Source organism: Astatotilapia calliptera, chromosome 13, assembly GCF_900246225.1.
Source record: "Astatotilapia calliptera chromosome 13, fAstCal1.2, whole genome shotgun sequence".
NCBI classification, from domain to species: domain Eukaryota; kingdom Metazoa; phylum Chordata; class Actinopteri; order Cichliformes; family Cichlidae; genus Astatotilapia; species Astatotilapia calliptera.
Window position 1 is genome coordinate 4,420,226 of NC_039314.1, and position 14,875 is coordinate 4,435,100.

General features: G+C 41.0%; 1 protein-coding gene across 1 annotated transcript in view; it reads right to left on the minus strand.

Annotated features, from left to right (window-relative positions):
- Positions 1-14,875, minus strand: part of ttc7a (tetratricopeptide repeat domain 7A) — a 62,928-nt gene that overhangs the window by 21,151 nt on the left and 26,902 nt on the right. Inside the window, exons 14-19 of the mRNA XM_026189716.1 lie at positions 14,489-14,546; positions 14,312-14,384; positions 14,042-14,202; positions 5,897-6,013; positions 2,553-2,665; positions 1,886-2,020 (exon numbers count right to left, since the gene is read on the minus strand). Coding sequence (XP_026045501.1) covers positions 1,886-2,020; positions 2,553-2,665; positions 5,897-6,013; positions 14,042-14,202; positions 14,312-14,384; positions 14,489-14,546 — 657 coding nt within the window. The remainder of the gene's footprint in view (positions 1-1,885; positions 2,021-2,552; positions 2,666-5,896; positions 6,014-14,041; positions 14,203-14,311; positions 14,385-14,488; positions 14,547-14,875) is intronic.

Here is a 14,875-nt window from a genome sequence, read left to right on the forward strand (position 1 = left end):
TAGATATTCTCTTCCAAAAATCTGCTATACTGTAACGCTGCGTTCTCCAGGGTTTCGCATGTAGCAAAATTAATATTCTCTGAGAATTTCAGTGACTGTTGTGCCCGAAACAAAAACGCACGCTCACAATGAACCGAACGCACAAACAGTATCTCACTCCCTTGAGCGACTGAAACTCATCTGAGCTGATAAACAGGTCAGCAAGGCGTTGGAAGACAGCGAGGCTGCACAGCTTTCATTCACTGCAACATCGCACATTCATTAAAAGGTGCCAGCGGAGATTGTATTTGTATTTACTGTAGGGTTACCTGGATTTCTTTGGTGAGGGCATCACTGACACATAGTCGAATGTTTCAATAGCTATTGAGGCAATTACTGTAAAGACACATTTGCATCTGGTGTCTGAGTGAGTTAACTCAGTTGCCATTTCCAGTTACTTCCTGTTTTATTTTGAAAAGTATGCCCTGTTGTGGTATCAGGTACTGGTACTGCTCTGTGACATCACCAGAAAGACCTACGCACAGTGCTTAGATAACTTCTTAGACTGCCACACACTGTATGATTTATGCCACAAGCTGCTCTAAATTAACAGAGCATCATGGACAATTATTTATAACACTACATTATGTGAACTACAACTCAAATGCTCCTTTTACAGTGTATAGTAGCATAAAGGAACTAAAATCTCCACACGTTCGACGTGGATGTGATCGCTCTCTGTTGTCAATATCATGTACAGAAAGCGAGGCAGATCTATGACATTGGTCGAAGTTCACTGAAAGGACTACCACAGAATTTTTTATGGTTGCCACAGGATGAAGACTACTTACTTTGAAGGTCCCCTAATATTTGCCTCAGCATGAAGTCAACAATGTAAGTTTTAGGTTTTCAATAACTATCAAACAGTTTACCAGTAATTTGCTTCAGTCATTCATTTTGCTTAAAAGCCCCTTTTCCATTAGTACCCACTCGGATTGACTCGGCACGGTTCACTACGGTTTAAGGGTGTTCCATTAGATAACAGTACCTGGTACCAGATACTAAAATAGTACCTGCTCGGCCGGGGTTATAAGCGATCTGAGCAGGTACTAAAATGTGACATCATCAGACTGCATGCCAACAATTGGCTGGTCTGGGAATCACTCAGTGAGCCATGAGAGCGTCTCCTTCACGAAAATCAAAACCACCAACAACGCCGTGGTCCCCGAGTCTGACGAAAAGCTACAGACCAACCAGCAGGTATACTGTTACGTCGACATCCACCTTTGTTTAAGCGTTCGTGGATCATGCTAATTACGTCACGGGACGCTCGGACACATTACTATAACAACAACCACTCTCATTGGGTGAGTAGGTACTAATGGAAAAGGGGCTTTAGTGACTCGAGTCACAATCTTTTTGCAATCTTTTTACATGAACTGCAGACTGGCTTTAGTGCTTACTGATAAACATTAGCATGCCAGTATACTGAACCAGCAGTGTGAACAAGGTAATCTATCAGCTAACGTGTTAGCATGGTGTTTTAGCAGACGGGTGCTGCTCATGAAAACACTGTCATGCTTTGCTGAGCTGTGGCCTCGTTGTCTACTTCATAGCTTTTATTTTAAAAAAACTGGATGACTAAAATGGTTTCTTACTGTTGGGCTTCAGATCACTAGGATAAAACATTGAATCTGATTCATTTGTCCAGCAAAGTTAATGCAAGCTTTGTCTTTATTTCATTTTTAGTTCACCAGTAAGTTAAAGCTCATGGACCCCAACATGGTTTCACGATATGGGCTGACCTTGTATCTCGGATGAGGATGAAAAGAGGTTCAAATCCCAAAAGATCCCAACCACAATAATTCCTGAAATATCATTTTCATTCAAGTGTGTGCTCTCATACCAGCCTGCAGCCAAATGCGTTCCAGGATGGTCCAAATATAGGTGGGCCCATGGCGACGGGTAGAGCTGAGGTCTGACACCTCGGACAGAGCCGCTTCAAGACGGGATAGTGCAACTGACGAAGGACTCAGTGAACCTGAAGCAGGATCATAGGTAAGAAATGGGAACTGTTAGTGCTGCAAATGTTTCCTCATCTTGCACATTAAACCAACTAAACACTAAAGTGGTGATTTACAACCTGAACAATGAATATGCATATGTTAGCATTGATGAGAAGCAGACAGAAACTGTGTTTTCTTCCGTAGAGAAAAAAAAGTAAAATATTTCAAAGCCAGTAACTATAATGTCCTGAATCCCTGAACACTAAATGTGCAGGTTGCAGATCCTGCTCTAAACACAGGTGTGAGTCACATCATTGATATTTAAACAGCACATCTGGTTTCCGGAACTGGGTTGCAGACAAGCAAACAGGGCTTTTAATCCAGAATAGGTCAAAAGCTGGGGGATTTAGACTGACCTACAAATTCACCTTTCTCACTGCTATTTACCCAAAGCCATAGAGAGAGCAGGATGTGTTTAACTTAAACTAATCAATTCGGCATGTTGCAATCCAAATATGCACAGTGACATGTCGTTTCTAAAAGATTTGAGCAAGCGAGAGAACAGACCAGTGGAGGTGTCCTGGAAGTCAGGCAGGGTGAGGTGGATGGAGGGTTTCCTGCCGCTGGGGCTGACCTCTGTCCTCTCAGGCATCGGTATACTGCTGCTGTCATCTGTCTCGCTGTAACACATCAGAGAGGACATTCACATGTACTGTTTTTGTTTTTATCCGTGAGATTCCACCTGTGACTGAAATTAAAGATCAAGTCCATCTTAAATAAATTGGCTTTAATACACATAATTTGTGTATTACAGCTCGCTTGCTAATAATGAAAAGGAAAAGCAAAGGTGTGCGATAGCCAGGTCCTCCTTCTGCTTTTAGCATTTTGCTATGCTAAAGGTTATGCTAAAGCTAAAAAGTATCAATGACTCACTTTTAACATGAAGGCAGCATAAAGGAAAAATAAGTCATAGATAGATAGATAGATAGATAGATAGATAGATAGATAGATAGATAGATAGATAGATAGATAGATAGATAGATAGATATTCTTAAACATTTTGAAATGGCTAGGCTAGCTTAAATTACATTGTTCTGAAAAGTATTTGTCCATTTTTAAAAATACATATTTGTACAACATTTTTCCTTAATAAATGCAGTCTCAAAAATTGCACATTAAAGTTTATTAGCTTCCTCAGTTCTTTCCTCCTGCATCTTTTCTCTGTATCAAGTTAGAAGGAGAGGTCAAAGAAAAAAGCCAATGAAACATGAGCTAGCGAGCTAACTGTGTAGTAGAGCTGGGCGATAGAACGATAACGATATGTATTGCGAAATAAATTTTTCTCCATAGAAAAATTAAACTATTGCGATAGGCCTCACTGCTCTTGTCCTCTTAAAAAAAAGAAAAAAAAAAAGAACAGCCAATCCAAATTAAGTAGCGCAGAGCCGAACCAATCACAGCCGCAGCGTCACGTCACGTGACTTGTTACGTACAGCACAAGTGCCAAGCCGCACGTGTGTATTTGTTTGGGAAGCAGCCAGCCGCCGTGCCGCCTGGGTAATGGAGGAAATGAGTGTGCCAACTAGAGAAAATCAACCGAGAGCGTGACTGAAGGTTACCGAAGAGAAAACAGATGATGGTTCCAATGCAGGAGAGATTGTCGAATGGAAGAGCCATAGAAGCTCCGTAGTGTGAAGGTATTTCGGCTATTTCAAGTCAAACAGAGTAGCGCGCACTGTAAATTGTGCTGAAAGCAAGTCTGGAAATACAATAAACCGGTGCATGCTCAGTCTCTGACTGGAAGCGCTAATTCGTCATTCGGCTTTTGTCAGACTAAAGTAACTGTTAAAACTGTTTGAAAAGCTCAGCTATACAACAAGGAGAGATTGAGAATTTCCTTTTAGTTCTCAGTTTATTTGATATTGACAAAAGTTAGTCAGTTTTGTCTGTTCTTCTGTAAAACAAACTAAGATTTATTTTTAGAATTAATATTTTGTTTCTAAGTGGAATTGACAATTTAGTCTGTTTCGTTTGTTCTATTTTGAAACTTAAACGCTTTAGCGGCTGCCTTTTGTGTAGTTTGCAATATTTGCCTTTATTTATCTGAAAAAGTCTCATGTTCCTTAAGTACATCTACTCTGTTCAACTTATTATGGGAAATAAATATTTAAATCAAAACAAGCTGCTGATTATTTCACATTTTACTTGTGAGCAACGGCACATTTAAATCTTACAAATATAGTTATTTGGCTTATATCGTGATAGATATCGTTATCGCCTGAAATGAAAAAAACATATCGTGATATGAAAAAATCTCATATCGCCCAGCTCTACTGTGTAGCAACACTAATGCATGCTTCCATGCAGAGGTTCACAGTGTAACCAGTGTGATGTCGAGCATTATACTTGTTACTGTAGCAGAAACTGCACTTCCTGAAGTTCCAGCATGCCATTTATTCAAGAACCACTTGACTGAGCCATTAGTGAAGCCTCAGCTTTGTGGATGCATAGTAAATGCACAACATTCAGGGGGAAAAGATATTTGAAACCTTATTTCTGGAAAAAGTCATAAAATGTGAAGCCGTTTTTAATCAGATTCAAGTGGTGAGTCAGTAGATGTAGTTTTTTAAAACCTGGAGTTATTAAAATGAGCTTTATTCTAATTTAAATAGAGATTTCAAAAAAATACCTACTGGTGTTACCCACACACGTCTACAAGGAGTTTAGTGTGGAAGCTATGCCTGAGAGTCAGTCATCAGCTACTTTGAGTCATTGAAGTGGCCCTCTCCAATGTACTGGATGCAATGATTATCACCTGATGTGAGGTATGGACCATCTAAATTATTTTTTCTTGTGTTCTGGTCAGTGAAATTCTAATGTGTCAACATTTAGTATTTATTATTAGGTATAATTTTGTTTGTGTAATACATAAATAGAGTCTATGGAGGTACCTGGCTTAGCAAACTAGCTAGCATTAGCTGATGCTTTAACTTAGTGCACCACTTTTTGTCCAAATGTTGGTCAGGCGAGCACGAGACAGTCGTTGGTATCAATTCCTTCATGCTCCAGGAGCTGCCTGCATACTCTCGTCACATGAGTCCAGGAATTGCTGTGCACCAAAAGAAACACAGGACCCACCATACCAGAATTTTAACCCAATACCTAATGGCAGTCAGGGTGCTGATGCCTACCCTGTAAGGCCTGTGTGTCTCTCCTCAGATACGCTTCTACAGACCTTCACTGACCCACCACCAAGAGAGAGCTCTTGAGCAATGGCATGAAGGAGCTAAAACTGATTGAGAACCCCTTCTGCTGCCAAACTGACCAGATCAATATCCCAGATGTTTAACTGACTTCATGCTAAACTCTGATTAAGAAATGGTCAAAGAGTATATTTGTTGTTCATCCTCCTAGCTCCTTCAGGAACTATGTGAAAATAAAGAGTTAGATGGGAAATTTTTACAAAGAAAATACAAATTCCATGCAAATTTTTGTCTGTAATCGTTCTACCAGCCTTCATTTATAAATAAATATAATTTTTGCATTTGTTTTTTTTTAATATTTGTATTGGTTTTGGTAGTGCCTTTAGTGTTCAGTTATTATGAAGGGTAATAATGAGCTTTGCTGTATGTCAGTTCTGGTATTCAAAACATGAAAAAGGTCAACATCTCAAAAGCACTCAGGTCACAGGTAGAACATTATATCAGAAAAAGCATTAATGCGTGAACACACACACACACACACACACACACACACACACACTGAATAACACCGTAGCAGAGACAGCCGCCCCCTCCCAGCCTCATCGTGCACAACAGCACAGAAACTATTTGAGCTAAACGGTAATGCACATTTTGCAGCGCACGATAAACAAAGTAGCGCCAATGCTTATCTCTCTTGTGCATGCTCACCTGGAGCGGCTGACATCATAGCGGCTCTGCCAGTGCTGCAACATCTCCTCACAGGTATGCAGGGCTGCAGCCGGGCCGAGCAGCACCTCTTCAAGCTTTACCTTTGTGAACAGCAAACTGGAACAAGAAAAAGCCACAATGCATTTTTGTTTAAATTTGAACTGTTTTGTTTTGTTTTTATAACCAGAACATCTGTTCATATAAGATTAACTAATATGCACATTAATCTGTAAACTGAGTGCATGAGATTGAAAGCCTTGAACAGTTCTTATTGTTACATAAAAGATTGGAGGGGATGTAAAAGCTACCAGCTATTATCCCCTGCAACAGACTTTAACCTTATTTGGTTACAAGAGTTAGAAAACACATCACAAGACATAAATTTGCATGCAAGCATGTGTGTTTGTGCTAGTGCAGTACCTGGGAGCTTAGAGCCCATAAACATATTGCATGTAGAATAATGCACATATGGATCAACAGAAGCAGAGACAGTAAAGATAGTCATCAACAACAACCTTTAAGAGTTGTGTGTGTGTTGAGAGGCTGATGAGAGGAGGCTGTAGAGTGTTTCCGCTCGGCCCTTTTAGTTGAAGACAACTGGTTAAGTGATGTGGGAGTCTCTGATGTGAAAGTCTGTATGTCTGTGTGTTTGTGTGTGTGTGTGTTTGTGTGTGTTTGCCGTTGTGTGTGTAGTAATTGCCAGAAGGGGCTCTCAGAGGATGGGGTCTGTCATGGGCATCACTCATCCATGAGTGTGAGGAGGGAGAGAGGGAAAGAGGCAGAGAGACTATGGTGTTTGCAACATCTGACGCCAAGCTGTCCACTGCCTCTGTTGAAGGCTCCTCCAATTATTCTGTGCTCTCCTGTCAAGGGGGAGGGAGGGAGTCTGGAGGGGGGAGGCGGTGGGATGAAGAAGAGATGGATGAAGTGATGGAGGGAAGGTGAGGATCAATGGCTGAGCGAAAGGAGTTCGTGTCAGGGGAGAAAACTCTTGTTGAAATGCACCTCGTTACTGACTCACGGGTCGGTGCACGGCTGGGAGAAGGGAGTGTGTGCGGAGGGTGTGAAGCAATGATGGAGGGATTTTTGAAAAGAAAAAAATGTACGAGTGTGGGAGGAACGGGGTTGGATTTGCTGACATGCAGATGACAAGTGCTGCCGAGGGACGCTGAGTTAAGGATACGCCTGCCAGTAGGAGTCCACCAGAGTGTGTACGTGTGGTTGTGTGCATCTCTCTAGACTCCCCGTTACCGGTGTGACAAAGCGTTTAGAAGCTTTGTGATGATGTAAACCCATCTAAGTGTTAAGATGTGACAAAGTGTGTGTGTGTGGGTGTATCTCACGTGAACAAAGAACCGTGTAACCTGAAAGTTTGTAATTATTTTCTAATAAAGCTGCTGAGTTTCAAATGAGCATGTAAAACTTATATTGTGTAATGTTTGTACAACAAATAATATAAATTTCATACTCATTCACAGATAAATTACAGTAATCTTGCTTTTTTCTTCCAGTCAGTTTCAATTTGTCATTAATGAAACCCACTCCTTCATGGTAATTTCAAAATAAGAGCTTGCAAAGAAATAAATTTGCAAGTTTCTTCTGAAACTGAAAGAAAACTGGAGTTCATAGGAGGCCATTAATATGGTTAATGGAGCTACATAACTAAAAAAGTGCTTTGAAATCAGCAAAGATACCCTGTTGTTCTGAATCCCTTGTTTAATTTAATGAAGTTCAAGTTATTGTATATTGTGCACACTCACTGATCACTCTCTAATCAGCCAAAGGTGATTTAAGTGTTGGTGCCAGACGGGCAGGTCTGAGTATTTCAGGAACTGCTGATCTGTTTGGATTTTCCCGCATAACCATCTCTAAGCTTTGCAGGGAATGGTGAAAATGCCTTGTTGATACCAGAGATCCAAGGGAAGATTGGCCAGAGTGCTTCAACCTAATAGGATGGAAACAGGGGCTCAAACAACCAATCGCCACAACCAAGGCATCCATCTCTGAACACACAAGAGATGAAACCTTAAAGCAGACAAGCTACAGCAGCAGAAGACCACAGCGGGTACCTCTCCTGTCAGCTGAGGCTACAATATACATAGGCTCACCTAAACTGGACCACAGAGGACTGGAAAAATGTTGCTCTGTTGCAACATTATGATGGTAGCGTCACAATTTGGCCTAAACAACATGAAAACATGGATACAATATAATCCAATGAACGATAAAACTATAAAACTAAAAAGAAATGTCTCTTGCTGCTTTAATATCCTGCATCTTTTAGAACATTCAAAGGACTGGCTCACCTCAATATAACGCTTTTCCATTGTACTGAAGCGCCTAAAGTGCTTTATACAACATGTGTCATTAACCCAAGAATTTTCCCCTATATTTAAGTGTTTTCTCTGATGATTTCATCAGGAGCAACTCAGAGTTCAGTATCTTCTTCAGGAATACTTTGGCATGCAGACTAGAACAACCAGGAATTAAACCAACAACCCTCAAACTAGTAGATACCCTGCTCCACCTCTGGAGCCATAGCCACCCACAACAACAAACATCTTCAAGAAGATGGTTGTCATTTTCTATCAACTAAATCTTATTTGTAGAGCTTCAAGTGTTCCTCTGCATAAACACTATGAGTTCAGCTCTTGAGTTCCCACTATATGTGAGCCTTTTGCAGACATTGTTAGGTGCAATGTTGCATCAAAAAAATATTTTTGGGAGACAGCGGATGGTGAATTACACGCCTCGCTCCCCTCATGCAATATGGCAAACACACCATCCCGATTTGCTGGTCTATTTAATTGTAAATTTCCCATATTTCCCGCTGATATGTCAATGCTGCCACTACTGCCCTGCATTGCTGCTTGCTCTTTCAACCCATCCACCACCCCGGCATCTACCTGTAGGCTTCATGGCTAGATTAGACCATCATCATTCCCTAGATGCCAGTTTCTAACTATATTCTGATACTGTAACAAATAATCAAACGCGAGTTTTCGGACCTCTGGAAAGTGTTGAAAGGCTTTTGAATAATGTTTGTAGTGCTAAATTTCACTAGGCTGCACTACTTTTGATAAAAACTGGAGCTAAAATGATGGGAAAAGCTCAATTAATTTCATTACTTGCATCTTTTATGTACAAATATTGTCATCATTTACTAGTTAATTCCAATATCTTTTACTTGTTGGTAAAAGTAAAAGCAGCTGGAATATACTTTCAGATTAAAAGCTTAAAAAGGGATGTGTTTTGCCCTTTCGGTTAGTGAAAGGCTTCAGTAGCATCAAACATGATGAACGTCATCTGAAAAACAGCAAAGTGAAGCAAACTGTTACAACGGAAAGGTTGAAAAAGACTTATGTTTGCATTCAAGACATTTTTATTCTTGTAGCAATCAGAAAACAGGAACATCGGCATATGAAATTGGTAAAATTAGGAAAAGATGTCACCGTCACTGATATAGGGCTTCTAATATGGCATATTAGAAGGTATAAAAATAAAAAAAACAAGTTTGTTGAAAATATAGCACAGTAAAGTCATATATTCATTCTACAGCGTGTTTTTGCACGATTAATTCACTGTGAACATAAAAAAGAAATATCAACTGATCTAAGTCATCCAAGGATAGAGCCTTTTCCTCTATTACAATCAGTGCTCTCCCTCACAGCTCCACAACAGACAGATTTCATCAAGATTACAACATTCAAAACTGCACATGAAATTACAAAGGCTGTCATTTCCAGCCTTCTGGGAGTGAGCCTGGTGTGTGCAGAGTGGAGTGTTTGAGGATGCATAGCAGTGAGTAGTGTAGCTCAGAGTAAGAGCTCAGTGGTGGCTGGCTAAGAGCGGTGAGCACCAGCGTAAACTCCATATAAAAATAGCTAATAATGTTCCTTAGAAAAAGTGGTACATGTACAGTATTACTCATTTTGCACTCCCACAGATCAGAGTGCGGATACTCTACAGGCAGATGGGTGCACGCACACACACAGAAAAGTGCACGTGTGCGTCACACTCGAGTATATAATGAGTATACAGTTATACAGTATGCACATCCATAGAGAATAACACGCAAGACCCATGCTTGCTCAGAGCACATAGTAATCCAGGCCTGCATGTGCAGGCTAACACATGCTTGTGCAGAATCACACACACACACACACATGTAGCAGTACACGCTCCTGCTGCAACATCCCGTTAGATGAATGCAGAATCAAAGGCTGGGATTAATCATTCTCTTTAGTACAAACTGTGAGACCACAATCACTGTCTCTACTCCTCTCTCTCCCTCTCATACACACACATGCACACATGCAACCCTCCCCCTCGTCCCTGTATTGCCTCAGCTCTCTCAATCTGTAGCAGAATCCCATTTCACATTGAAATGCATGCCTCTTTACTGAGTGATTAAAATTTCAAAGAAAAGGGAGAAATGGAGACTGAAAGATAAAAAAAAAGAGAGACAAGAAAAGGAAGAGAAAGGAAGAAGGAGATAGGATGAGACGGAGAGACAGAAGACGGCAGAAGCCGGGGGTAGAGGATGTGGGAGAAAAAGGAGGAAGGAGAAATTGTGTATGCTACAGTGAGCTGACAGTTTGCTGTGGTGCAGAGAGGCAGTGGCAAACAAGAATCACACACATGCATGCACACATGCAGTGACACACAAACATGCGTGAGCAAGATTACGATCTCAAACACACGGTCGCATCCTCTTCGCCCCCTCCACAGCAGACAAGTACACACACAAAACACACACATGCACGACTGTCGCGGAATGCGAGCTTTGATCTCAGATGCTCGCTCACGTTTTCAAAGCAAATGATATTCAATGAGCTCGTTACTGAGAAAACACATCCTTTCACACCAAGTCTTTTGGATCTTTTATTCTCTGACTTTGAGGTCTGAAAATGGGCCTCAGTCCAGATGGTCCAGAATGTTCTAGGATGGATTTAGGACCATGTTTCTGTTTGCAGTGGCTGGTTGCATTGCATTGCAAGTTCAGTGATACAGTGTTTGCAAAAGGCCGTCATAATATTTGACTATTCCTCTCTGTCTGCATGACAGTATGGAAACAAGCATACTCTGTAGGTTCAGGTGGAGACATTGATGCATTACTATATAAATTTGAGATTTAACACTGGTGTGCCTATGAAAAACCTTAGATGGCTCAGTCAGTGAGCTAAAAAGCTGCTGCCACACAGTCACACAACAGTGTCATCTGCATAGAAATTTAGTTAATTTTTTAGGAAAAGCTATTCTTGCCTGTACATATCCACACAACTCAATAACACCACCAGGTTACAACTTGCTAGCTATATAGCTAGCACTGAAACTAAATTTATCTGGCTTTCCTCACTAATTTATTATGTAAAGGCTGGCTGGCTAAGGGTGAGAAAGAAAGTGAAAAGAAGGAAAAGGGGAATTACAAGGTTGTCATTATTTCATAGATTCAATTTTGAATAGTTAAAATGAACCGATTGAGGCAGATACTAGCAGCTAGCAACTAGCATTTTGAGTTGCACTTCTGGTGACTCTTCTTTTGGCTCTTTTTTTGGTCTCCACCTACTTCATCATAAGCTGCCAAAATGCTCCACTTCATCTGACTGGCTTCACATACATCACTTAAAAAAACCTAAAAACAGTTACTGCAAATAAAAATAGGATAAGAAAGAGGATATCAAGAAGCTAATCAGCTGCTAGCTGCTACTGCTAAAACAGCTGCTAAGAGAGCAGCTGAGGGAGATGCAGAAGGGAACACACTGACACCAGTGTTGCCAACTCCTCAGTAAGGAAAATTGCTATTGGTTGTCCTAAAAGTCGCTAGAAGTCGCTAAATGACGTCATCGCCTAATTTGCATAATTGGTCATGCTAATCTAATTGTAACCTATGTTGTTGGAGAGAGAAATAACATCGTGGAAGAGACATAAAGGGAGTAAAAAATGTCCTAAATGCATTTAGAGTTTATTTAGAACTACAAATTAAATTTCTTTTAGCAATTGTTGTTTTTTTAATGTCACAATTCCAACCCTGCTCCTTTACCCGGGCTTGGACCGGCAAAAGTGACCCGAAATAGGCACTCTGGTGGAGTTACTTTGTGTGTGTTTATAAGTAGTTTTAAACCTTGTGATCCACAAAACAGCATAAGAGTAAAAGAAGAACTGACTGCATTACAGCTTGTTGATACGTACTTTCACGTCTTTTTTTAGCGACTTTTTTTAGAAGAAAAGTCACTCAGGGGTCTGAAAACTAGCTAAATATAGCGACAAAGTTGCCAAGTTGGCAACACTGACTGACACTAGAAAATCTTTCAGTATAAAGCTAATGCAAAAAAAAAAAAAATTCACCAGTGCCCTGCTCATAACTTTATCTTTGTAATCCAACTTAGACCAGCTATCACTTTAGCTATAATGTTTTTAATGCTATTATGCACGTCATGATTATTGATTGGCTAATAGTTTGGGCTTAAGCAACTAGAGCCAGCCTATTCACATCGCTACTGTATGCCTCTCTCTCCACTAATCTGATGGCTTAGTTTCAATGTGTTACTGACTTGACAGTAAATTATTATTACAGGTAATAACAAATAATACATCTGGCAAACCTCGATTAATGGTTCATTTGTTCCTTTCAGGAGACTACCAACAAAAAGATATGTTTCCTTCTTTCTTTCCTTTTTTTCTGACTCAGTGTCTTGGTAGTGATCTGTAACAACAGTTTGGAAACAACAACGATGCTGCCTGCTCTATCCATATGACCTCATGGTTACTGGGGCGATGGGGATTCCTGGCGCAGAGAGTGATGTGATTGGCTGAGCCCGGAAAAGAGCTCTTAAATGGGTCAAAGCAGTCAAGTGTCTCTGCGAAGGAGGTGTGTGTGTCTAAGAGTGTGTGATTGTGCATCGAGACAGTGGGAGAACGAATGCGAGCTACCGACTGTACCTACAGCACAGATCGGTAAATCAGTTCTGTAATCAACAGTGTCTTTCCTGGATTTTCCCACTCTGTGTTTTTCTCCTTCTGTCAGGCTCTCGTGTCCTTCCTTCCTTTCGCTGTTTGATCAGTTTTGTTGTTTTTTTTCTTGTCTGCATTTCCTCTCCCTCCTGATCTATGGATGCACCCCATCTGTCTGCTCTGCGACCGTGGAGGCCAACACTGACCCCAAATGGCTGTACTCTGTAATGCTTGACTGGGCTTTGAGATAGAAAGAAAACACATCAGAAAGATGATGCAACATGCTTCCAAATTATTGTTAGTGTGAAATAATTGGCCTTGATAGTTAATGTTGTCAGTGTCAGATACAATAGAGCTTTTCCCACTGCTAATGAGCATGTTTTTTTTTTTTTTTTAGATGTTTTTGTGCCGGATGACTAGAATTATGTGAGTGAAATACTGTTAGGAAAGAAACTAGAGCTATGGGCTCATGCTGCAACCAACCTGCTTCAAATCAAACCGGATTCTAATTAAAAATCGTTCTTATCACTTTCTCATACTTATGATCTTGCGTACTTTGCCTACTACAATACTTTATCTATTAACTCTGGTATACTTTAAAAGTCTTGGTCGAATATGATTCTGCACAAAGGTGAAGAAATGGTTAGTAATACCAGCCCTGAAGCCAAAGGTCAAAGGTTCAAGCCCTTAAACCTGCAACATGTCCTTTCACATCACTACTTTCCTCCATGCCCAAAATGAGTTCACTTTAATTGTCAAAGTGTGTGTGCTTAGCGTAGCGGACAGGTGGGTTTATGTGTTAGGATGTCTTAGCTCAGCCAGGACAGCAGTGCTTAGGTCTGGGTCAGAGCTGCAGTGTTAAAAGGGTAAGGGTGTATGAGGGGCATCGGTACCGCAATGCAGACTTCCACTCTGGCACGTCTAAATAAGGCTTCAAGTGTGTGTGTGTGTGTGGGGTGTGTGCTTGGCCTTTTGTGTAGCGGAGCAGACACCCTATCCCTACGGAGAGGACTGGTGTTAGGATAGAACCTGGCTGCACCGCTCTCTGGAGCTCTCTTACACACACACTTAAAAAACAATCTACAAAGTGTTAGAAGTGTAGCGATCGATTGAATTATCCTCAGTCCACCAACATTTTCTGTTGCGTACGTGTGTGCATGTGTGTGTGTGGGATGGCATAGTAGGTTTTACTTGAAGTTGTCAGGGTGCTGGCCGAGGGCCAAAGTAAGGGTGTCCAGAGCATGACGGTGGTGTTTCTGGGCACTGAGCAGCAGGGTGAGCAGGTGGAGGGAGTGTAAGTCATCCCCACAGAGAGATAAAGCTGCCTGAAGGGGCTCCATAGCTGCTGATACCTGCCAGATAAACACCAAATTTGTCAAAAAGAAAAAGAAAAAAAACAAGTTTGTCAAAAAAAAAACAAAAAAATATGCTTCAGTATTGATTCCATTGGCTTGCTTTTACCTGGCGTACGATGGCCAGCTGCAGAGCCAGGTACATGGCAATCTGTGCATCCTGAGGGTCCAGTGAATGAGCTCTGTAGAGGGAAGACAAATAGCTCAGTGAGGGTGGACTGTTGAACTGTGTGGCTCGCTTGCGTGGCTGAAACACGTGATAGAGAATGAAACAAGCCTGACTTACTTTTTCAAAGCATTTAGTGCCTTTTTGTTGAAGTCGTTTCGGTCTGTGGTCAGAGAAGCTGCAGGAAAAATGGGAAATTTACAATTTCAGATAAAAATAAAAGCTGATGATGGACTACGGTTCAAACAAGTTAAAACAAGAGTTGGAATCAGGGGCAGTTATATGAAGGCCTGTGTCTTGACAAGTAGCTTAGACAGTCCATCATTGTTGATGTTGACTAAACTATTTCCTATTAGCCAGAAATGAGACCTACCGTATTTTTCGGACTAATAAAGCGCACTTAAAATCCTTTAATTTTCTCAAAATCGACAGTGCGCCTTATAATCCGGTGCACCGCATGTATGAATTCTGGTTGTGCTTACTGGCCTTGAACCAATTTTATGTGGT